General features: G+C 35.2%; 1 protein-coding gene across 1 annotated transcript in view; it reads right to left on the reverse strand.

Annotated features, from left to right (window-relative positions):
- The window catches only part of LOC306661300 (myomegalin-like), a 205,977-nt gene that overhangs the window by 51,306 nt on the left and 128,909 nt on the right, over positions 1–25,762 (reverse strand). The window contains 16 exon segments of the mRNA XM_079140184.1: positions 2,868–3,010; positions 4,527–4,639; positions 5,573–5,710; positions 5,936–6,052; positions 10,024–10,115; positions 12,527–12,608; positions 12,779–12,946; positions 15,848–16,042; positions 16,922–17,101; positions 18,376–18,513; positions 18,712–18,825; positions 19,970–20,128; positions 21,358–21,570; positions 21,700–21,792; positions 22,025–22,144; positions 22,839–22,970. Of these exon segments, the coding sequence (XP_078996310.1) occupies positions 2,868–3,010; positions 4,527–4,639; positions 5,573–5,710; positions 5,936–6,052; positions 10,024–10,115; positions 12,527–12,608; positions 12,779–12,946; positions 15,848–16,042; positions 16,922–17,101; positions 18,376–18,513; positions 18,712–18,825; positions 19,970–20,128; positions 21,358–21,570; positions 21,700–21,792; positions 22,025–22,144; positions 22,839–22,970 (2,197 nt within the window).

Below are 25,762 nucleotides of genomic sequence, written 5' to 3' on the forward strand. Positions count from 1 at the left end.
ATACTAGTCTCTAACAATCATTAGATTTCAATATGATTTAAACCTTCCATAGAAGGGCTAGGTATATAGCTCAGTCATACAGCACTTGCCTAGCACACATGAAGCTCTACAGTCAATCCCTGCACCCAACACCCAAAAAACTAAACAAAAGAACTCAAACTTAAGAGTTTAAATATGTCATAAGAACTCCTATTTCACTCATTAAATCAATACCCTTAGAAGTCCTTTTCATTAGTCCTAAAAACTAAAGACTTATCTACCCTGATCTCTTATAACCATTACTTTGTAGACTTGCATTATTCAAAAGAAAATGTGAGACCAGTGAAATCTATCAATATGGATTTTTCTAAATTTAAGTTCCTGTTTCTGATTAAGAAATGGCCTAAGTGGGGTGGTGCAGTGCTTGCCTAGCATACTCAAGTCCCCATGTTCAATCCTTAGTAACACACACACACACACAGCACATGATGTTTATCTAAAATTATTGTAAAGCTGAAAAATGCCTGACAATGGTAGAATAATTCAGTAAGAGCCTGTGCTCCTAAAGAGAGAATAATAGGAGAACATTATATAATGCTAAATGATAATATGAATGATACATCCAATCATAGCATAATCTACCTGTGGGTTATAGAAAAATGTTCATCAGAATTATGTTCTCTAATCATAAGATGTCAAATTATCACACTGAACTGTTATACTAGCAAGCTCTCTCCAGGTAGCACTATTTGCAAACCTCAACCCAATCAAAACCAGAAAGTTAGTATCAGATTTTAGTTACATTTATGGTATCAAAATCAAATTCAATATATTCTTCTATCAATCTACTTTCATGGGAGATTGATAGACGCAGTAATTATTAACATAAATTACTATAATCACTATGAGCCATTTGAACCCAAGAACCAACCACAGTTGAAACTTAACAATAGACCTTAGAAAGCTCCTTTAGTCTATTAGTAAAATTAAGGGAAGAATTTTCCTAAGCCTTGTTTTACTAACATGATAGACTACTCTTCATTAGATTGACATTTCTATACTCAACTCCACTATCTTCCTCCTTATTTGCAGAATTACATAAAGTTTTGTATAGGAAAGCATCTCTCAAAACTGGGCGACTGGGGCTGGGGTTGTGACTCAGTGGTTGCGTGCTTGCCTAGCAAACGTGAGGCCCTGGGTTTGATCCTCAGCACCACATAAAAATAAAATAAAGGTATTGTGTCCACCTACTACTACAGAAAAAAAAATCTGGGAGAAAGAAAAGTGAGTTGTTATGCCTGTACTTCCTCTCAGGGCCATTAAAAGTGAAATGGCATCTCCATTAAGAGGAAAGCTTATGGCCAGCAATCTTTGCAAACTACTTAATCTAAAGATTCCAGGGCATTTCTGTGGTAGAATACTTCCTCCTTAGCCACTTGAGATTGACTGATGCTGTTATAGGCACAGCTAAGATTATAGAATCTTTGATGGATTTTAGACTGTAATGTAGCCATGTCAGCATACAAATGTGGAAGAAACAGTGTCATGTGAAAAACAGAAGGAAAAAGAAAAACTGTGCTCTACCTAGTTTTAAAAAGAAACTAAGACATGTTTAGAGTGCTAAAACCCTAAATCCCTGCTCACTCATTTCCATGTTTAAAGCAACTGAAATCTCAGCTTCTAATCTAGGAAGCAAATATACACAGAAATAAGAAACCTCATGGTGCTGAGTTCACAAAACTCCACAGTCATCTTAGTTACTTTTCATACTTTTGACATTTAAGATACCAGAAATACAATCCCAAGTGCCTTCTCTTTACACCTGTCATTTGCCACAGGAGATCACAAAGACACTGACTAAAACCTATGAATACAGTCAGTGACATTTCATTCTAAACTATTCGAGCACTTAAAAGCCTAGAGTCTATTACTTAATGTGGAGAAATGTATGCACACTAAATAGCGAAAAATAAAGGACTCCAACTAGTGCCACTATCGAATGGAAATACAGAAGTGATACTCTATGAGTTATTTGGCAAACTACTGATTTAAACATGGATATTACATTGGCAATAATCTTTGTACATAGAGAATTCTGACTATGGAAGACTTTTCTTGACTAAATGGCATGCCCCTGACTTAAAGAAATCTAAAGGGATCAACAAAGTTTTAAATAGAATTTAATATTTAAGAATCTAATTTCCCCTCTGTCAATCGACAGTCAACTCTGAAACAAAATTAGAGCTAAAGTTTATTATAAACACTTTAATAGTCTTTGCCTCTGCTCCTTAAATTGGCCTAAGATTACTCTCCTGATTTTGATTACCTTCTGGTATGGATTATACCACTTTTGCAAAGTCATTCTTATAAGCTCTTAAGCGTTCTTTTTCTCATCTTGAAACTTTCATTTTATTCTTTTATTGGATTAAGAAATGCTCTCAAAGAACAGGAGTTGATTAATGGCAAAAATAATACACACACATGCATTTATGACATGATATGGAACATATGAAATGGATTGTGAAAGTGGGGAAGGAATAAACTTTATTGGCCCATAGAACGGATGAGGGGACGAGAAGAAGGGACTAGGAAAAAGAATGAGTATGTGTGGGAAAACTAAAACTGAATGATTTAAAATGTGTAAATACACTTTGTAACCTCCACCAATCAATGGGAGAAGAAGATAAGTACAATAAGATACAGGAGGTTAAAGTGAGTTTCACTTTGTAGTTGCTGCTACTTGTACCGGTTCTATCATTAGTAAGTCACCATTTCATTCTGCCACATCAGACATGGCTCCCTCTGGTTAGTGGAAACAAGTTTTCCATCCTGGGATGCAGTGTGACCCGCCAGTGCTCAGAAGGCATGCTTGTGACGAACTTGCACACCTTCCAGTTCCCCACCTCCAACGGCGGCCAGGGTCTCCAGCCTGCTTAAGCGCTCCAGGCTTCTTCCAAGAACTTCTTCTAGCCGATTGCGTAATACCTGGGCCCCTTCCAGTTCCACCTGCAGAGTTTGGTCTCTCTCAGAGCTGATTAAACATGCCACATGGAAGGAAAATGGATTAGCCAGAAACTGTAACAAGTCCACATATGTTTCCAAAAAGCCATCAATGCCACTCTGGGTCATGAGATTTTTCTAAAGTAATGTTCTTCAGAACATCATAAATGAATGAGGTCTTTGTTGCAGCACATATGGACACTGCTGGTAGATTTGTAAGGCCTGTTTCTTTCTTCAAAGTTTGCCCCTTTAGGCCAGATTCTGGGCCAATCTCAAATAAAATCACAGTCCTATGATTGCTCTCACACTCCTATAGGCCCCACAAGAGAAACTGCATTATTTGACCAAGAGCTTTAGTTTCTGAAAAACTAAAACTCAGGAAAAATTAAATGTAAACTGAAGCAAGACTGAGCCAAGGAGGATTGCTATTGAGGATAGCTATTTTCTCATTTTTTACCAAAATTGATAGCATTCCAAAAAAGAATCCAGTTCATGAAAACTAAAGATCCAGAAGTTCTTTAAAAAATAACACAAGCAAGTGGTGTTATCATACCTTTCCTCTGCTTTCATTTTCCCAAGTAGAAAGAAAATATTTGTTTAAACCCAATAAGAAATTAGAAGAAATTGGAATAATAAAAAATAAAAACTGTGAGAGAAAAAAAAGGACTAGGAAAGAAGACAAAATGAGAAGAAAAAAAAAAAGAAGAAAGTAATATAAAATAAACCCAAAAGATATAAAATACATGACCAAAAATCAAGAGGTACAAGAAAATGCATTCATCATGATGGTTATCAATGATTCTGAGGTGATACTAGGCCTTGCAAAGAATGTATTTCCTTCAATGATAGTCAATGATATTAAACTAATATCCAAGTCCTTCATATTGTACTTTTATAATAGAATAGCCTTTAACAGGACATGGAACAGAAAAAGGAAGGAAACATATGTAAGTGCTTACCATATGCAAGGCACAGTTTAGATGCCTGAACTGCCTTCTCATTTAATCCTCACAATAACTATGTGAAACATGTACTATTCTTGACAAGATTTAGATACTGAGGCTTGCAGCCATCCACACAACAAATGACAAAGTGGATAGCTTTCTTTTTCTTTCCTCTTTGGTATTATAAGCATCTGCACTTAATAAAGAATAGAAGAAATAAAAGAAATGAAAAGAATATGGGGCTAGGGTTGTAGCTCAGTGGTAGAGCACTTGCCTAGCATGGGTGAGGCACTGGGTTCAATCCTCAGCACTACATAAAAATAAATAAATAAGTAAAGGTATTGTGTCCATCTACAACTGAAAAAAAAAAAAAAAAAAAAAAGAAAGAAAGAAAGAAAGAAAAGAAATGAAAAGAATAAAAGGAATAAATTTTTTTTAAAAAAGGGAAAAACAAAGTTGGGCATGACAGTGCATGCCTATAATGTCAGTGACTCAAGAGGCTGAGGCAGGAGAATCACAAATTCAAGGCCAGCCTCAGCAACTTAGTGAGATCCTGTCTCAAAAAAAAAAATAATTTAATAGGGGAAAAAGTTACTCTTTTACCTCTCTGGATGGGCATGGAATTTCACCAGACTACTATAGAGTTGTCTCTCAGCTTGTAAGGCCTCATTGAGTCGACTCCTTTCATCTACTAGTCCTTCCAGCATCAGCAACAACTGAGGGGAAAAAAAAGAAGCAGCATACAAATAGAAGAGTGAGACATGAATAAAAAGTCCCAGCCTTTTATTACTTAAGCTCTATGTAGTGTCTTACAGTTTTCAAATCAATGACACATTATCATTTTATATCTTAGCTGAATTCAAATACGGGAGCAAGAAAGAAAAAAAGGAGACAGAAGTCAGAAGCACAGGAAAGAGGCTAAGAAAATAGTGAAAGAAAAAAAGGATAGGCCAGAGGGAAACATACAATAGAACTTACTGGTTTTCCATGTTCACTCAATAAACATTTATTGAGCATTTTCTATGTGACAGACTCTGTTCTAGTTCTAGGGAAAAGTTTACTATCTAGTGGGAGGAAACGACATCCATCAATCATATACGTGTGCTTGTGAGATATAATACATGCCATAAAAATAATAAGCTATGATAATGTGTAATCAGCAGAAATATTTAAGCTAAAGTTAAAAGTCAGGGGGGAGTGAGAAAAACAGTTAGTGAGAGCAATAGTAATGGATACAGAGTAGAGGTAAGGAAGTCTTTTTGAAAATTTTTGGCATGGAAAAGGTTAGGTATAAAGTAGAGCTACAAAGGAACTTGAGGCAGAGGCAGGGTTGTTTTCCTCTTTCTTCTTTTTTAAAATTGGAAGTTATTTGAACATGGCTAAATGCAGGCAGGGGAGAGAGAAATGACTTATGTTTGAGAGTGAGGGATAACTGATAGTATGTGTCCAAAAGTAACTGCTACTCCTTTCAGAACTACAAATGTTAGAAACTGGCATGTATGACTGCTCCTGAGCAAGGTTCTGTGAAGCATGGATTCTCTATGAAATACCATCAACTGACTTAGATTTTTTCCATACACAGTTGAGATTGACAGCCTTTCCATTGCTTATTTCAAATAAAAAATAAAGTCTGCATTCCAATAATTTACCTGTTGTCTTCGGTTTCCTGAAATTTCTTGACCCTGGGATTCCACTGAAGCAACTTTTTCTCGAAGAAGTAAGACTTCTTGTGTCAGGCGTTCCATAGCTGGTATGTCTTCAGGATCAACCAGTTGCATTTGCAGGTCCTAGAAATTTTTTTAAAAAATAAGTACAGATATTAAAACAGTAATAAAAACTGTTCCAGCAGAGGAGCAAGGGAACAGATGCTCCTGAAATAATCTATACTTTCAAGTGAGATATTGGTAAGCACTGGCCAAGGGACTCAGTGCATCCACCTATTATATGAAGATGCCCTATAGGAAATCTGAATTTCCAACACTTCCAATGGTCTTTAAAAAGCTTTGAAAGACCTTTATGAGGTCTTCTTTTATCTGTATTTTTCTGGTCAGGGACTCCAGATCAGCAGCCTGCACCTGCAGCTCTTCTTCTTGCACAGCCATCATAGACTGCAGAGCAGAAAGTTCCATCTGGGGACAGAAGAAACACTGGAGTCAGTAGGTGAAGGAAACAATAGCTGTCACATTTACATTTTAACAATGAGGCAACTGTTTTTCATATCACATCACTATCAGACAATAATACAAAAGAAAATTAGAACATGAATAGTGCTCTACTGGAACAAATCAATAAACCACACAGCATGGTACCAAAGGATGTTTTTTGGGAAGTTATAATGGTTATTTTTAATGGTGTTCTTCTACTTGAGTTAGCACTATAAAAACATCAAATTTATTTAATTAATGTATCTATTATGATACCTAAAAATGGGTTATCATTAGCAGAAGCAGAAGATGAAGTTTTTCTTTATGTAAGTTCTTCAGCTAATAGATTAAAACATTATAAAACACCTCCATTATGCAAACCTTAATGAATTAATAAATAAGGCATCAAACAATAGCTGCTAACATCATAGAGATCACCAAATATTACATGCCTTTTACTAAAGAACATGCTGCCACCTACAATGGAATCTTAAACACAGACACTACTGCAGGTCCTAAACTTTCAGTGTTGTATTTTCCTTCCCCCCTCATCAGAAAATGATATTGGTTATAACAAATTCATTAAATATTATAACTATTACTGGGTTCTTCTCACAAACTTAGTGATGTGGCTCTGGTCTACTTCTTGCCCTTCAATATCTGCCACTTTCTTTCTCATTCTTTTTTTTTGTGGGGGTGGGTGGTAATCAGGGATTGAGCTCAGGGGCACTCAACCACTGAGTCATATCCCTAGCCCTATTTTGTATTTTGTTTAGAGACCCTCCTCATTCTTGACTCTCTAGGAACACTAGATTTTTTCTGTTCCAGTAATAACAGACTGTATCTTGACTCATGATCTCTATACCTATTACTCTGTCTGAAATATCTTTCCCAAGGATGCTTCCTTCCCATCCTCAAGACCGAACTTATGTGTAATCTGCTCAGAGAAGTCTCCTTTGACAACTCTAGTTAAGGTGGTCCTCATCCATGTTACTTTCTATCATTTTTTTGTATCACTCATTTTAATCTTCAATTATCTTCAATTATAATATTTTATAATGCTTATATTAGCAAATATATTACAGAAATCTTGTTTATAATTTATAATATTTAATGGCATAAAATGTTATAATTTCTAATATAACATGTTTCTTATCTTTTATCTGTCTAGTAGAAATTACACAGAGCCAGAATAGGACCTTGTTGGATGTTGCTCACTACCTCAGCCCTGCACTGGTTTAGAGAAAGTATCCCATATGAATGAATGAACAAGTGAACAAATGAATCCTCACAGCAATCCTATGGGGCAACTACTCTTCAATTTACAGATAAAGTGACTTCTTCTACATCTCAATTTACAGATGAGGTGATTAAGACAGAAAGAAATTAAGGAACCAGTTCAAAAATCACAAAGCTAGTAAGTGGCAGATCCAGAGTATGAACTCGTGGAAGCGAACTTGGTTCACTAGGCATAATGTCTTTCCTGAAGGTATTGTATGTCCATATAATCTTTATGGCAATGGCAAGTTATTTTTAAGTAAATATTTTAAATAACTATTTTAAATAATTTTTAAAAATTCAGTGGAACAAGTGAAGAGAAATGGTAGAGAAGCTAATTTAAGGTATAACCAAACTTCCTAAAGGAAGCAACACCTCTTTCCTAAAATACATAAAATTTAAGTTATAAGCAAGAAAAGTCTTGTGTATCTTCATCAATGCTTGCAGTATAATTATGTGGGCTCATAATGATTTATTAAGTTATTTGATGGTTTCAGCTACCTTTAATTTCCTTCCATGCTGAAGGAGCTCAGTTAGTGTACCTCCTAACCTTTCTCTGCCCCTAGTCAGGTGGAGAGACTTCTGTACACAGTGCAAGAATAAACCCAGCCTGCTTGGCTCACACCTACCCTTCCTCTCCTTAGAAGTCAATAGCCTAAAGGAAGACTATTTTTACCACTGCTTCTCTAAAGGCAGTTTGTTGCCCACCACAGAGTGGTCTGCCAAGGCCCAGTACTGCCTGTGACTGTACAGGTCAATTACCCAATCCTGGGGACTGGCTAGTAGGTCCACTGGGTTTTTATATTAAGTTCTCTAAGACTCTATCAGTAATAAATCTGGCATTGTTTCAGGCTATGTGCCACCAATTTGTTTTATTTCTCAATTTGTTTGGGGGTTGGATATGGAAAAATGAGTATTATTTATTAGGCCCTCTTCAAAAACATAGATAGATAGATAGAGATGTGTATATATACAGATACAGATATCCAAGTATATGCTCCACTGAAGAAAAATGAAACATGAGAAAGAAAACATTTTTGCAGCATGATAAAGGTCTGCAGTTAGACTGACACAGGCTTTAAATCCTGGCATAAACTCCTTAACAAGGTATTTCAACTGAGACTCAGTTTTCTCAACTGCAAAATGGGAATAATATAGCTAGTTTTCAGGGCAACATAAGAAATACAAAAAATGTTTTACAAGTACCTGGCACATTGCAGGGAATTAATGAAGAACTACTGCTATGTCTCCATACTACTATAATATCAAGTCAGAGGGAATATGAGAGAAATCTATACAGCTTTTGGTAAATATATTGGATAGAATGTGATAATGAATTAATATGATATTGGACTTAGAATGAGGTAACTGATTAAAGATTCACAAATTTCAGCAATAGCTAAATATCATTCAAAATATCCATTCATAGGCATTACAATTTTGTGATCATGAAAATAGAACAGAAACCAAAAGTAACGTTAGTCTGGATTTGGTATATATGAGAAAAACAGGAACAGCATGTGAAATTAAAATATTTGACATGAATAATCAATCAGTGGCTAAAGTAAAGGGAAAAAAGGGGAAAGAACTAGAGGATTGAAAAACTGATTTTTTTTTAAATGCCATGCATGAATTGGTTTATAAGAAAAAATATAGGAATGAAATCAAGAGGTATAATAAGACAATTTCATCATGAATATAGATTTTATATTATAGATCAAATTATGGCAAAAAGATGGAAAAAGCCAGGAACTGAGCTAGCTAACTTAATTTAGGGACCCATGACACTGACTGACTTTTTGAAATAGATGCCACAACAGTATGTGCTTCGTTTTTGTCTGTAATGCTATGTTGTAGCCCTAACCTTTCTTCTACACCACAGTTGGACATACAACTGGCTGTACAGGGAAGGGAGAGAGAAGGATTTCTGTAAGACTGAGAGGTCTCTCCTAAGAAAATGGATGAAAACTACTGATAGAAAGAATTTATGCATAAGATGGGGAAAGGTGTCTGTTCCAGGAACTGACTTCTTAGAAAGTACTTGGTAAGTCTGAATCTTAGTTTTGGCATTTATTAGTTACGTGACCAATTCCTGTTCCATGTTAAAAATAAAAGTAGTGTTTCAGCTTTTTCATCTATAAAATAGGTCCAATATCATATATTTTATGTAGAGTTGTGAACACTGGCATTCATTAAAAACTCAGCAAATACAATCCATATAATGAGTACTCAATAAATATATTGCTCATACTCAAATTTCTCATTTAATGCTTCTAAACTCTAATTTCATGGGTCTAATATCATAACTCTAAGCAGGAATAACAGAGCACTTCCTCTTTTCACAAATGCTTTTTTTATTGCAGTTATCAATGGGTAGAAAAAACTGCATTCAATACTTAAAAAACTTGGACAAAATATATATACATATGCACTTATTTTATATATACAATCTTATAAGATATATATATATATATATCTTATACACGCACACACACAAATATACATACACATATATAAAATGATTTATGTTTTTCTCCAAAAAGAAAAAAGGTATACCTTGTATTTGGACTTAGATATTATACTTAAGACTTGTATTCTTTTACATATAAACTAATCTGGGGAAAAAACAAAAAACAAAAAACAGGAATTTAGACATTAGCCTTGACTAGAAAACTCACCTGACTTTCTCTTTCTTTTTTAGTCATAAGTACAAGTTCCTCTTTGGCATTACTCAGCTCTTTCTCCAGCTCTGCAACTGTATCCAAGTCTCCTAAAATGAACACATAGTGTCAGTTTAAATCACTAAAAGGTGATCTCTGCTGCCTTATTTTTGAGAAATTTACTTGAAGAATGTGTTCCAGTAATTAAAAAATACACACACACATATACACACATTTTACACACACACAACACATACACAGGGATTTTTGGTAGCAAAATAATTGCAACCATCCTACATGCTATAGAGAAAAGATGGAATCAATTACAGTATATTCACACCAAGTATTACATACAGCTATAAAAAAGAATGAGGAAGTTTATGAACTTATATGGAGCAATTTCAAGGATATGTTAAGTGAAAGAAGCTAAGTTCAAAAGAATACATCTAATCAGGAAAAGGGGGAAATAACACACACATACACATCATATAATCACATGATTCATCTGCTTATTTTTGCAAAAAGATATCCAGTAAGGATAACACAGAAATTAAACTGTTTACTATTTAGAGGATGAATAGAAACAAGAGAGAAAAGATTGGAAAGCAGATGGGACTTCTGAATATATCATTTTTATATATTTGATTTTTTAACTGTGTTTAATTTTGAATGGGTATGTCAGTTTGACAATAATAGAGAAAAATCTAAAATTATAAATTATAGAAATAAATATTACGATAATTTTTTAAAAGACACAATCCATACTGATACAACAAATGGAGTGGGAAGATGGGATAGGATAACTCTTCCTTGTAAAACAATATATAAATAGAAAAAATTTCAGAAATAGAAAATTAATTTTTTAAAATACCAGTTCAGGCAAGGTTTGAAAAATGCTAAAGTCACTGACTACTGAGAAACAGAACTGTCAGCATCTCAAGCTATCAGTCTGTAGATCTAATTACAAAGGAGAAAATGAACCTTTACAATAGAGAGATCTGGCACACAGAACAACCTTAACCAAAGGATGAAATTTGTTATCACCCCTTAAAGATTTTTGCCACATTTGATGATTCTATTTGATGCAAATTGAACAATATGCACTAATGTGATACACTCAGAAAGACATCACTCATATAGGATTCTTGACAAAAATGTTTAACCCAAATCTAACCATGAGGAAATATCACAGTCAAATAGAGGTACACTGGTCTGAATTCTTCAAAAATCCTAATGTTGAAAAGGCAGGGGGGAAAAAAAGGTCGGAAAACTGTTCTAGAATAGAGACTGAAAAAACGGGACATCTAAGCACAATGCATGACCCCTGGTGGTAGAGAGAAGAAACTACAGAAAATGCTATGAGACAATGAGAATTCTGTATTTAGATACTAAGAATACATTAAGGTCAAATTTCCTGAACATAATAATTACACTGTAGATATGTAGGAGAATGCCTTTGTCCTTAGGAAATACTTGCTGAAATAGTTACATTCCTAGTGTCATGATGTTTATAAGAAATTCAGAAAAAAGTATTGTATTTATACATGAAAAGAAATAATGCTAATGTGCCAAGTGTTAACAATGATGAATCCTAATAAAATTGTATATGGGTATTCACTGTGCTATGTTGCCACTTTTCTGTAGGCAATAAAAAAATTGGGGAAAAGTGTGTTTTTTAAAAAGGCAAATATAAAGTAAGTTACACAAATCTAGCATTCATTACTCTGGGCCGTGCAAAGATTGCTTATTAGAGAACAAAAACTTGTGCAATTTTTTCCCCACAGAATTCTCTTATACCAGACCCCATTACACAGGCACAACCTTTCTGCATTCTTGGTGCCAACAACAACAAAAATCACAAGTTTTTTAAATTTATAGCCTTTCTTATTCCAGCATTATAATAACCACCTCATTAATCATCATCGGTAGCTACTTCTGGTATTCTCTGGGAATAGTTTAATAGGTTCCTTAAAGTTACCTTAAATACAACCTTTTGCCCTTATGAAAGCAGAGACTCCAATCCAAGGTATCTGCCTGAGTTTTGCTCTCACCATGCTTAGAACGTGATTGTCTTTGGGGAATTCAAGTCATTCCTTGGATAAGGTTGAGCTTGGAAAATAATTCAATTATACAGATTATTACAGTGTTATCCCTCCTAACACTTTAACGTTAAGTGCTGTCAAGTTACCATGAGCATCCCAGCTTTGAAAGATACCCAGGAAAATGTGTCAGCTCCCTTGGTCCTGCTGTGCCAGTTTGGAAGCACTACTCTGGCACTTCTGAATCCCTGCAAAACTATCTCAAAAGGAGAAGTAGGACTTAGTTTCCCTGGGGTAAACTGTGAACTCTTATCAACATAAGGTATGGGCAATTCTTCTTAGAATTGACATGTCTCCAGCCTTTCAGAGAAATCCAAACTTATTTTTTCTGTTACACAAGTTGTGGCCAAACCTATTAATATAGAGATATAGGGAGGAAAAATAAAAGATTTCTTCATGAAAAAAAAAAAATTGATACTTACCTAATGTGGACCTGGGAATGCTGGCATCTTCTTTAGCAGTTAATGAAGTGCTATCATTTCTGGAGGGTATTTGCACTGACACCTAAAAATTGGAAGAATTGGGGGTATTAGGAAGACAGAGGAACTATGATCACAATGACAGGACTTGCCATATTCTCACAGTTTCATATTAAAATTATTAAACTTATATGACTGAAATGTAAGCAGGAAATACAGCTGACACGAATATATACATAAGTCTACAGTTCTTACTTGATCAGTTTGCTCTCTGAGATGGGGGCTGATGGAAGTAACTTCAACTTGTTGGTTAGAGATGAGTGCTTGCGCCACCATCAAGCCTTTCCCTCCGAAATACTGGCGCAGGGCCTGTAATTCTGAATTTCTTTCCAGCAGGGCTTGCACCATCTTCTCTGCAGCAGCCTAGTGAGAAGAAATCACAAATACCATTAGAAAGATACCGCAGTAAAATAAACACAATTTGTTTTCAAGTGTTATTTCTTAAAGGTCAACCACTTATAAAAAGCTATGTGAAGACCCTAAAAAATAATTTCCTTGCTATCAGTTTGTAAAGAAAAAGAGTCAAGTGAGTAGAAAAAAAGTCATTCATAGGCAAAATGTTGAAAAAAACAAATATAACACATTTATCACAGATAAGCGAATCTGAAATAGATTTTGCTAAAACTCTATTCAGCTAAGGTGTTAAGGTTCTGTTCTGAATTGGTATAACAGATGACTGTCTTTACTCTTGCTTGTTGCTTTGGCCCAGATTACTCTTCACCTATGTATCTGGATGGTTTGCTCCCTTCAGGTCTTTGCCAAATATTACCTTATCAGATTGGCCCTCCCTGAGTATTCTGTCTAAAACAGCAATCTTGTGAGTCAAAGGGCACAAATAATCAGTTTTGAATATGTTTCAAGGATCTAATGTACAACACAGTGGCTACTGGTAAAAATGTTATATTATTTACCTAAAATTTGCTAAGAGAGTAGATCTTTCATGCCCGCACTACATATCCACACATACAAAATGCTAACTGTAGTAATAGCTATGCTAATTCGATTACAGAAGGAATTTTACAATGTATCCATATATCAAAGCATCATGATATATACCTTCATACATGTAATTTTTGTTACTTATACTTCGATAAAGCTAGGGGTAAAAACAAACTCTTCCCCATCACCAGTTCCCCTTGCTTAATTTTTTTTCCAATGAACTTAGCATTATACAATATATCTCTTTATTCTCTCTCTCCCTTTCTTTCTGTCCTCCATCCAGAATGTATATTTCCTAAGGACAACTTAATGTTGAATCCCAAGTGCTCACGACACTGTCTGGACATAATGGCACTTAATACTTATTCAATTAATCAATACACAGATAAATTTCTTTGTAAGGCCACATGATCAGGGTAATCTTAATCTCAAAATCAATAAAGCCAGTTTGTTTCATTTCAAATTCCACAGTTTTCTAAGACAGATGATGGTACAATAAGGGAAAGACCTAGAACATTATTTGTGACCATTAATACACATAAATATCTTCATTTAATAAAAATACCTAGAGATAATAAACAAGTGCTAAAATTACTGGGGCATAAGATGAATTAGAACTTTAGAACTATGTTAGCTATCTCATAGCACCATCTCTGGGCAGAATTACTATTGTTTTAAATGAGAAGCTATACTCTCCTCATATTACAAAGGGATACAGAAAAAATTTCAATTTTTTTTTATTTTAATTTCTTTTTTTTTTTTTATTGTAAACAAATGGGATACATGTTGAAAAATTTCAATTTAAATAAGTGAAATTTGGACTCTTTGGAGATTGAGACATAGCTATCTTAGAGGTTTCAGCATATTGTCAATATTTACTAGTAAAAGTCTCTGTGAAAATGATGGGAAAAAACACAATAAACAAAATATGTGCTGTGATCTACCCAGCATGCTACTCTTTTTCCGATAGTGCTGCTTTTAGTATTGTTCCACCAAGTATGATCCAAGAGCCAGCAGCACCGCTACCCACTGGAAGCTTGTTAGAAATGCAGATTCTCAAGTTCCACTTATAGCTCTTTACTTCTATCTCCGGGACAGGCTCAGGCATTTGTGTTTTTAAAAAGCTATTTAAGTGATTCTTCTGCATGTAAAACTTGATAATGCAAATTCAGAAGAGTATAACTACTTCTGTTGCTGAATTTAAAATCTTTAGTCATTTTCATCTGCTCCAAGGTTCCATTATTTTACTATCTACTGTGTAGTAAAAAGAGGTATAATGAGACTAATTCTTTCAAATCACAGAGGTTAAAAAGAAAACTCAGTGGCCTAGTAGCTTCTTGTCAAAGATTTAAATGATTCACAATGATTTTGTTATGTCTGTTCTAGAAGCAATCACTGAAGTATGTGGCAGGATGTTTCTAACAAAATGTGTATTTACTTCAGTAGGCCAGAGAATTAGAAGAGTGGAATATCAATATTCCATGATATAAGAAAGCATCAGAAAATATTATGGTCAGATAACATAGGCAAGAAAGAATCCAACTTCCTCCAAAAACTGATTCTGAATTATTGGTCCTTAACATGCAGCACAAGTCAACTTATAGTCTTTGCCCTTGAGGAAAAAGATACATTGAAATGAAGGGAAAAATAAAAATTTATTTCTGAAATAGCTGTATACCATTATTTTGAGAGTAATAAACTCCACATTGAGATTATGTATTCTCATCATGTCCTTTCAAAACCAATCACTTTTTTTTCTCCTGAGATATGAGAGAAAATACTTTCTTTTTTTTTGGTGGGAAGGTTTACCAGGATTGAACTCAGGAGCACTCAACCACTGAGCCACATCCCAGCCCTATTTTGTATTTTATTTAGAGACAGGGTCTCAGAGTTGCTTAGCGCCCTACTTTTGCTGAGGGTGGCTTTGAACTCTTGATCCTCTTGCCTCAATCTCCTGAGCTGCTGGGATTATAGGCGTGCATCACTGGGCCCAGAGAGAGAAAATACATTGAATAAAAGTTTTCCTGTACCTTGAATGGAAATACAAAATATCACTCAAGTCTTGATAGTTTAGAATCAAAATCAACACACTCCAGAACTCCATACCTTGCTCTCTCAAAACAATCAGAACATTAAGAAAAAGTCAATGTAGACAATGCAGTTAATGGACCCGTTTTCAGCACATTTCCAAATGTGATGTCCAAAACACATTTAACATTTGGATGATTGATGTAAAACTGAAATCTACTTAATAAACAGAAGGAGAGAAACTACAGATATACACGTTACAAATGATACTTTTCTGGTCTGCATACTAGTCCTTACTTGTCTCTCCTGCTCCCTGGTGCTCACAGATTGAAGCAGAGCCTGAACCTCCATTTCGTGTTCCACAGCTTGTTTGTTGCGATCACTCAGGAGGTCCTGCAGCATCTTTTCTTTTCGCTGTAAACGCTGGCACAGCTCTTCAGCTATTTCATTCTGCCCTGGTTCAAGTTTGCAGAGCAATGTTGCACTAAGATCCTGATGCAGAAGGAATGGTGTAAGATTCTGGAAGAAGTCCCCTCAAACACATATTGAAAGGTTTATGAGAATTGTCATGGAAGAAAGAGCTCTGAGATTCGTGAGAATAAGCATCATGTTTTATTCACTTTTGTTTCCCCAAATCTAGCCTGTGACTCAAAAGGTTAGAAACACATGCTCAGTGAATACTAACAATATAAAATATTGAGAGTGCCAACTTACACATTGTTCTCTGAAATAAGTTGTTCTCCTATTTGTTCAGGGCACATAACAATTAATGTTAGATGAGAACAAATGGACACTCAGTCCAAGTATTTCATTTATTTTCTCCCCAGCCTAACTTTTAGGAGAGCAACAAATGGTGGGTTAAAGTGGTAAGTTAAGTTTTTATAAGCAGGTTGATAACAATTCCAATTTCTATATTGGTAGTTAAAACTGTGGAGTCTTACTGCCTGGGTTGAATACTGGCTCTGCCATTTAACTAGTTGTTACCCTAGACAAGTTAACTTGTTTCCTTGTCGGTGAAACAGGAATAATAGTATGCCCCTCGTAAATTTGTGAGGACTAAGTTACTGCCCACTAAGCTGTTAAAATAGTACCTGACCTGGCATGGGCACCATAACTAATAAAGGTTAGTTATCATATCATAGATGCATATTTTAGATCAAATTAATTCTCACATAACTTCTTTGAGAAAGACAAATGTCATCTTAAGTTTACAGGTATGGGGAATAAAAGTCTTAGGGAAAGTCAACTACTTGCCCAGGCAAAGAATGAAATTAAAGACTTGGATAACTTGCTTCTCAGACCTCCTAAGTCCTAATTCAAGGCTGAGATCATGTAATTACTAAGCCAACTGCTTTTAAGCTAAGTTCTTGCCTCCACTTCTTTGTTCCTGTCATGAAGAGATGTCTGTAACTGCTGAACGATACTCTCTTGTTCCTTCTGCCAATGGCTAAATTTGGATTTCATCTCTTCTTGTAGCCACTGGAGGTTGTGACAGGTAGCAGTTAACTGTTCCACTTCTAGGCCTTTGGCTCTCAGGAGAGTCTCCATGCTCTGCAGTCACAAAGAGAGCAACCATAAGTTAAAAGGGCTATTTAATTCTCCTTGAAATAAATGAGAAATCAGATCCACCTTTAAATTAGCACCTATTGACTTTTTTGCAAGAGGAGAAAACTTAGTAACTAATCTAACAATGCCATGCTAATTTATTTTTTGTTTTTAGAAATTCTTAGCTGGGCACTCTGGTACATGCCTGTAATTCCAGTGGCTCCAGAGGCTAAGGCAGAAGGATCAAAAGTTCAAAGCCAGTCTCAGCAAAAGTGAGGCACTAAGCAACTCAGTGAGACTGTTTCTCTAAATAAAATACAAAATAGGACTGGGGATGTGGCTTAGTGGTTGAGCACCCCTGTGTTCAATCCCCCATATCTGCACCCCCCACCCTGAAAAAAAGAAATTATCTAGTTTGTGGAGAGATAAATATAAAGCACATGATAAAATGAAGCATTGTAGAGGAAGTAATTTCTCTGAAGAAAAAGTAAATTACTCCTTCAAAAAGTGACAGACGAGCATGCCTGTAATCCCAGCAGCTTGGGAGGCTGAAGCAGGAGGATCACAAGTTCAAAGCCAGCCTCAGCAATGGTGAGGTGCTAAGCAACTCGGTAATAACCAGTCTCTAAATAAAAAATACAAAAAAGGGCTGGGGGTGTGGCTCAGTGTTTGAGTGCCCCTGAGTTCAATCCCTGAACCAAAAAAAAAAAGTGACAGGTAGTTAGTTACATAAACTTTAAAATAAATGTGCAAAAACAAAGCTCACATTAAATGTTAGTAAAATAAACAAGTGTTCTAATTGTGGGGATATATGGATGTGTATGTGATATTAACTAGAGGAAACACAACAGTTATACCCTGGCAATGCTTATGTAAAAGTGTAAATGTGTGGGGAAGGGTGTGTGTGTAGCTATATCTAAATCCTATTTCCAAGGATTAGAAGTAAATTAGAACTATGTACACAGAAATAAGTATTCACTGCCTCCCCCTACAAAAACAGAAGTGCTATAATATTTCTCACTTTCTAGTCTACAATGACGGAACTAGTAAGTGCTATTTTTTGTTTATGTATGTGTGTGTCTCTAAACAAAAAATAAATTTATTTATAAATATAAACAAAATATGTGTGTGTGTGTGTATGTGTGTGTATACATATATACACCATATATACCTTATAAAGCAAATGATCTGGTTTTCAAAAATGATGGAGAGGACTGATACTTCAAGCTTAGAATGCAAGTAGGAGAGGAATACAAGTCAATGACAGATTTTGCTCTTACATGCATGGTAATTTCATTAGAGGAGAGGACATTGCGCAGTCTCTCTAAGTCATGATCTCGCTCTCTCACAGCAAGATGAAGCTGGCGCAGTTCTTTTTCTTTTTCTTCTAAAGCAGAGAACTTTTCATCTATAGCTTGCTGTAAAAAAAAAAAAAAAAAAAAAAAAAGTAAGGCTTCTAAATTCCACAAAGTGCATTATCCTGATTACCCTTTATTCAAAATATGAGGGAATGGGAAACCAAAACCCCAAAGGAACAAATTAAGTAAACAGAAATCTCTATAATACTTACGTACACAGAATAACCCATAGCCCAAAGAGAAAAACCACACACATACCTCTAGAGCAATAGCTCTGTCATGTATTCGTTGCCGAAGTTTCTCAAGCAACATTTCATTTGCTTCAAGGGTTTTTTCTGAGTTATCACGATACCGTAGGAGCTCCTGAAAGTCCTAATGAGAAAAAAAAAAAAAAAAATTCCTTTATTGACTTATCCATTATTTACTGAATTCCTACTTTTTGCTATGTTACTTTTTTGCTAAGTAATCATCATTTAAGATAAAAAACAGGATCATTCTTCTCAGGGGGAAAAATTTAGCAGATAGCATTCATGTAAATTGTTAACTATTTTGCAAATACAACATATATAATACATAGACTTGATAACTAATCTGCAACATATAAACATACTAGCATGCTTAACAGCTAACTAGTAGGGGAACACAGGGTACATTTCTTAACTCTGCCTAAAGGAGCTAATAAAGACCTCAAAAAGGAGGAACCGTTAGCACTGAGTCTTAAAGGACTAGGATTTCTTAAATGAAGAGGTCCTGGGGGTATATTCATCAGAAACAAAAAAAAAAAAAAAAAAAAAAAAAAACAACTTTATACATAATATATGCATGCTATGAAAAAGATCAAGATAATTGGTGAAATATAAGTGATTCAATGTGAGTGAAGCGAAGCTTAGAATAGATGGCAGAACTAATCATTATTTATTTATTTATATATTTTTTGGCACTGGATATTGAACTCAGGGGCACTCAATCACTGAACCACACCACCAGCCCTATTTTATATTTTATTTAGAGACAGAGTCTCACTGAGTTACTTAGTACCTCGCCGTTGGTGAGGCTGGCTTTGAACTCTCAATCCTACTGTCTCAGCCTCCCAAGCTATTGGGATTACAAGCATGCACCACCACACCTGGTCTGATCACTCTTCTGAATACCCCATTTTTCTCTACAATTTCATTCTGTCATTTAACTCTTGGGAAATTTATGTACAGATGTCTTCTGCTACTACACTGAGAAATGTAACCAAATCTCTTCGTCTTCCTAAACCCTAGCATAGTGTCTAACTCACAGAGGTGCTTATTATTTGCTGAATACCAGTAAAGTCTTTTAGGTCTATGCATATATTCTTACTTAATGATTAGCATCTTGATTTAGATGTATTTTCTACTTATTTTAAATCTTTCTGATTCCCACAACTCAGTATTCTACTTAACAGCAGGCTCTCAACATGGACGATCAATACCTTCAGATTAAGGAACAGGAATTTCGAAGTAGTTTCATTCAAGTCATAAACACTCACCTGAAGCAGCTGCTCCTTGTGACTTAGACTATGGTTTAGGTATTGAATGTTTTGTTCCTGGGTTCGAATCTCACTGTATTTTTCAGCCTCCAGGGTACGAAGCTCTTGGTTCTTATTTTGCAATTCTCCTTGTAGTTGCTGCAAAGCTTTCCGCAACTCCTGAATTAAATATATTCCCTTTTTAAAGCAATCTAAAATTCTTACCTGGTCATTAGATACATAGGTCTTAAAACTTTCAAGGTATATAATGAAACATAAGGGAACAGAAAGTGACATTATTAAAGTTGCTGCAGAAATTTGGATCAAATAAGATATGGAAAATTGTGAAAACTATGGGAGTAGTAGGGAATAATTTGATATTAGAGTTCAATATTAATTTTAAATATTTCATGTATAAATTCCCATCAGAAGGAATGCAAATAGTACAGAATTAACAGCAATAAGTGAACGTTCTTTTTTTAATGAATAATAAGGTGACTACTTTGCTATTTTATGGTCTACACATTTACATATGTGTACAGATATTTATAAATAATAGGTTTATATGCAATGTACTGCAAAAAAAGAAAGACAGCTCCATATAACAATTAAACAAAACTTGGGATGTGTTTCTTTTGTATACATAATAAAACTTTAAGAATTATTTCCGTCCCCATCCTTCTACCGCCACCCCAAACCAAAAGTCAAGACAACTGAATTTTAATATTTCTAAAGAAAATTCAGGTCTATTATTTAACCCTCCAAAGTATCAAACCAGGAAGATTCTTTAAAAGCTACACTTTTAAACCTGAGGGTCAAAGAGTCTAAGAGAAGAAAACAAAAAAAGATTTTTAAGATCTTAAAACAAGACAGACTGAGAGAGTAAGAGAGAATATGCTACAAGCCAAGAAGAAAAAGGAATCATTTAAGAGTTATATATTATACATTTTTCAAATTACATGACCAATTGTACATTATATTCCTTAGACCTTGGACGTTCTTCCCACTTTTGTTTGGCTGACTTTCACACCTCCCACCGCTTCCAGAATAACCTCAGATACCTCATCCTTCACCAAGCTTTCCCTGACTCTCTCTTCAGCCCCTCCTATATATTCTTGCAGGAACCCATACATGCCTCCTCTGAAGTACTGACCACACTGATATTCTGTTCATGTGACTCATACTAAATTATAAGTAACTTAAGAGGAAGAAACCTGTGGTATTCACCATTATACTGCCATGACACAGTCCAATATCTGGCACATGACACATGGGCAACAAATGTTAAACTGAATCACTCAGATTAAGAAAATGATTCAAAGGTTCAGGTTCAACATATACCGTCCTGCTGAAAAGTTACGTTCAGGGCAAAATCAGCATTTAGCACTACAAAGTAGTTAATGATTTACCTGGTTATGTTTCCAAGAAGCTTCTTTCTGCTGTTCTCTCTCCTGTGCTGCAGCCTCCACAAATTGCACACATCTCTTGGCATCAGCAAGTTGGCGTTCCTTCTGTCGTACCACCCTCTGGAGCTTCTGTATTTCAAGCTGGCTGTAGAATAAAGCACTCTGAAGATCAAGCAGAGCCACCTGTTGCTGAGCTGGTGAAGTAGCCTCTGAGCTCTGAAGAAAGAGAAGAAATCATCCTCACAAGGAGGGCAAGCACTGAACACCTGAGAAGACTGTGAAGACAAAATCTGTAACTGAATGGCACACACCCAACTGAAGTCTCTCCCTATGACCTTCACATACATGAAGCTGTCCAAGCTGGCTTTGGTGCAGCATTTCTCGAAGCTTTGCCATTGTGTCATTTTGACCTTCAATCACCTGGTACAACTCCTCAGTCTAAAAATGAGAGAGGAAGTATCAAACATGTTAGCAAACTAAATATAAATTCAATTATCTTGCCTGTATAGTAACAGGATTCTTCCAAAACACCAATTTAGGTTAAGATACAATTTTTCCAGGTTAAGATTTGTTAGTCTGATAATATATATTTCTACAAAATATAGAATACTATCTATGTTGATGGGACAAATTTGTTTCCTCACAGGTTCTTAATTCCTAAATATTTTACCTCACTTTCCCTGCTTTTCAGAGTTTCCTTGAGGCTTTGAATTGTACCATCTTGCTTCTGAGATGACTCCTGAGCAAACTTTAGTTCAGAGCTCATTTCATTCAGTTTCTCTTGAAGAATCTGAATTCAATAAAGAAAAATAGTTTGTTAGATCAAGTATATCTTTAAATCTTAACACAAGCAAAGTCCTTTTTCAAAACCAGGTTCTGAAGAACTTCTTACAAAATAGTACTGTTATTTTTCTCATATACAGTAACCACTGAAGTTTAAAGCCAATTAACACAGGAAGTAGAGAGAAATGTGAAATACACTTCCTTCAACACTTAGTTGCCTGAATTCTCATGCATTGTGTTATCTCTATGATGGCAGCTATAGTAGGCACTTGTCCACATGGGTCACTGTGGATTTCCTGACACAAGACCACGGAGCTTCTGCTATCTATATAGGATAAGATACTATAAGGGCACACCAGGCAATTTTTTTCTAATAGATACTAAAATCCATGGGCTATAAAGAAGTGAAGTTAAGCTAAGATCAAAAGCACAAACTTCCTGTCTTGGTACCTTACACTGTTAAAAGTTGTGTGCAAGTTTTATTTATACTCCTAAAAGATACTGGAAATTGTAATCTGGGCAGACCAAGCTAAAATCTTGATGAGAAAAAAAGGACTAAACTTGCAAGTGATATTTCCCCAGAGCACCAGAAGCCCACAGTATTCACCTCTCAAGTCCTACTCAGGTCAACAGAATTGGGCTAGAACTAGTCACATTCTCAGAAAATTCTGTGCTCTCCAGGTGCATAGTACTAATCATACCTTGTTGGTGGCCTCGGTTTGCTGAATTTTTTCCTGAAGTTCTGCCACATGGGAATCAGATACAGACTGCTGAGTTATAGTGGTCTCATCTGAATTCTGCTTTTGTTGTTTGAGTAACACTTCAGGCACAGGCTAGGAAGAAGTAGCAAGACAAGTTGAGTTAAATGCAGCCAACAATAAATTTTTTATGTTCAAATATCTGTGGCATGTTTTTCCACAGATTGGGAACACCAGAGTTTTGCATGAATTAACAGTATGACTTCCTGAAGACAATTCTGGTCCTTGCTAAGAGCAGTGATTCACCATCTCCTTCCTATGCTCTCCAGCACGCCCCCACCCACTTCCCTGCCCACTCACACAAAATACCTAACCAGTTGAGGCAAGGCAAATACTTGAACTTAAGGAGAAGGGGGATTTTAAAATAGATATACTTATGGTGATCTTATTTTTAATCAGGGAATTGAAAAGATACATGGATAAATCTTATGCCATTCCTAAGAAGAAAAGTTATATTACAATTACCTTTCTTACAACAGGCCTATTCACATTACTGGAAAAACTGGCACATCTGAAGATGGACTAGATATTAGAAAATACTATATTATAAACCTAAACTTTCTAAACGTGTTAACTGCACTACGGTTGGCAAAAGATGTTCCTGTTCTTAGGAAACACATGCAGAAGTATTTAGAGTAAAATGACATAATATCTACAACTAATCCTCACAAAGTTCAGGAATTAAAAAAAAAATAATGAGCCTATATAGGGACTGGGAGTAGTAAGTGTGGCAAAATATCAGCAAGTGATAAATCTGAGTAAGGAGTATATGGAAATTCTTTGTACTTCTCTTATAATGTCTCCATAAATTTGAAATTATTTCAAAATAAAAAGGAAAAAATTACAGGTACATTAAAAATAAATATATATATTATATATGATATATATGTTAACATATATATATTTTATATATATGTATATGCCTAATTAAGATAGGTAAACAGCACATGCCTAGATAAATAATCTAGAGTGGTGAGGGAAGTATGATTTATGAGGATATCAATTCTCTATAACAATTCAGGAGGAAGAAAAACACATATGGGATAACTGATTGAACTAAGATGAACTAATTAAACTGTACCTAATAATCATCATGAGCTCAAGATGTTAAAATAAAATTTAAGGATTCACTGTGGCATTAAATAACATTTCCCCACATACACCCCTATTACTCCAATTAGGTATATAAATCCACAAGGAAAAGAGGCAAGTGCTATTCATTTGTTTTCTTTTCTTTGCATTTGATTATCACTTTCCAGGCAGTGAAGCTTACCTTATATCCCTTACTGTAAGCAACTGCTTAGAAATATGAAGATCTTTTCTATTCCTCCAGTGCTATTTATCTTTTTTTCTAACTTAAGTACTATAATCTGGCACCATATCCTGACTAATGTATAGTTCTAACTAAACAGTCTACTAGGTCTACTGAGGAGGTAGTCCTATCATAAATACAGAGAAATACATTCATTTCAGTGGGAAACATAGGAAAGGCTCTTGGTACAGACAAAATTTTAGCCTGGACAGAGGCTGGGGTTGTAGCTCAGTGGCAGAGTGCTCACTTAGCATGTGTGAAGCCCTAGGTTCCATTCCCACACCAAAAAAAAAAAAGTCCTGGATCTAAGGAGGGGTAGAATCTTCACAGTGTATCTCAAGAGTAACCAAAATAGGAAAGCAAGGGAAGTGTGGAGCTAATGGATACAAATTGTGACTTCCATTATCTTTATAGTGCTCATGTAATTTATCAATCATGTCAAACTACTTTTAAGAACAGAAAGGGTGGATTAGATCAGCACAACAGGTATAACCTGGGCCTATCCTGAGAAAACTTGGATATTTTGTTATCCTATTTGAAAGTCCATAGCTATTTCTGAACAGCTAGTAAAGTACCTCAAACCCCCTCTATTACATTATTTGGGAAGTCAAAAATCTCAAAATTCTAAAAGACAAGAAAACCAATAAGATATCAAGAAATATTTCAAATTATAAATAGATGATGAGAAATAAAAATAATCACAAAAGATTTTGACAAGTTGGTGGGACATCTCACAAAAGAATCTAAACTTCTGACATCATTCTCTAGAAGCTAGACCTCAATGCTTATTTACACAAAAATGAGAAATTGACCTACAGACTTTTCTTATGCCTACCAAGTATCAGTTACCAGTAAAACGTCCATTAATTTAATGTATTCCCTCTCACAACATGTACATGTTGAGTACCATATGGTAGGCACTGGTCCTGGAGATAAAGTACTATAGGACAAAGTCACTATCTCAATCAAACATATTTTGCAGGGCTGGAGTAGCATAATAAAAAAATACAGAGAAAATCAGCTAGTGACAAGCTCTTTGCAGTAAAATCAGAAAGCATGATAGACAGTTGGTGGCTAAGTTACTCTATTGATCAGAGGAAGGTATTTAATGAAGCAGCACTTAAATAGAAATCTAAATGAAAAAGAGCCTGTTCTACAAATATCAACAGAAGATCAATCCAAGCAGATGAAAGAGCCAGTGAAATAGGAGCCTGAGAAAAAGAAAGGCCTATGTGGCTAAAAGTTACTTTCTAAGAGAAACATAACATGAGCTAGGTATGTAATTTTTAACTTCCTAGTAACTTTATGAATAAGTGAACTTAATTTTGATATTTAATCAAATACAGTCAAAATATTACTATAAACATGTAATCAATATGAAATTGAGATGCTTTACATGATTTTATTAAGTATTTGAAGTTGGAAGTATATTTTACACTACAAGCACATCTCAATCAGACTAGCTAAGTTTCAAGGGCTCAGTAGCTACTCAAGGCCAGTGGCTAGCTTACTGGACAGTGCAGGGCTGGAGTATAATGGGCAAAGGGCAGAGTAA

Source organism: Sciurus vulgaris, assembly GCF_902686455.1.
Source record: "Sciurus vulgaris genome assembly, chromosome: 1".
Taxonomy (NCBI): Eukaryota; Metazoa; Chordata; class Mammalia; order Rodentia; family Sciuridae; genus Sciurus; species Sciurus vulgaris.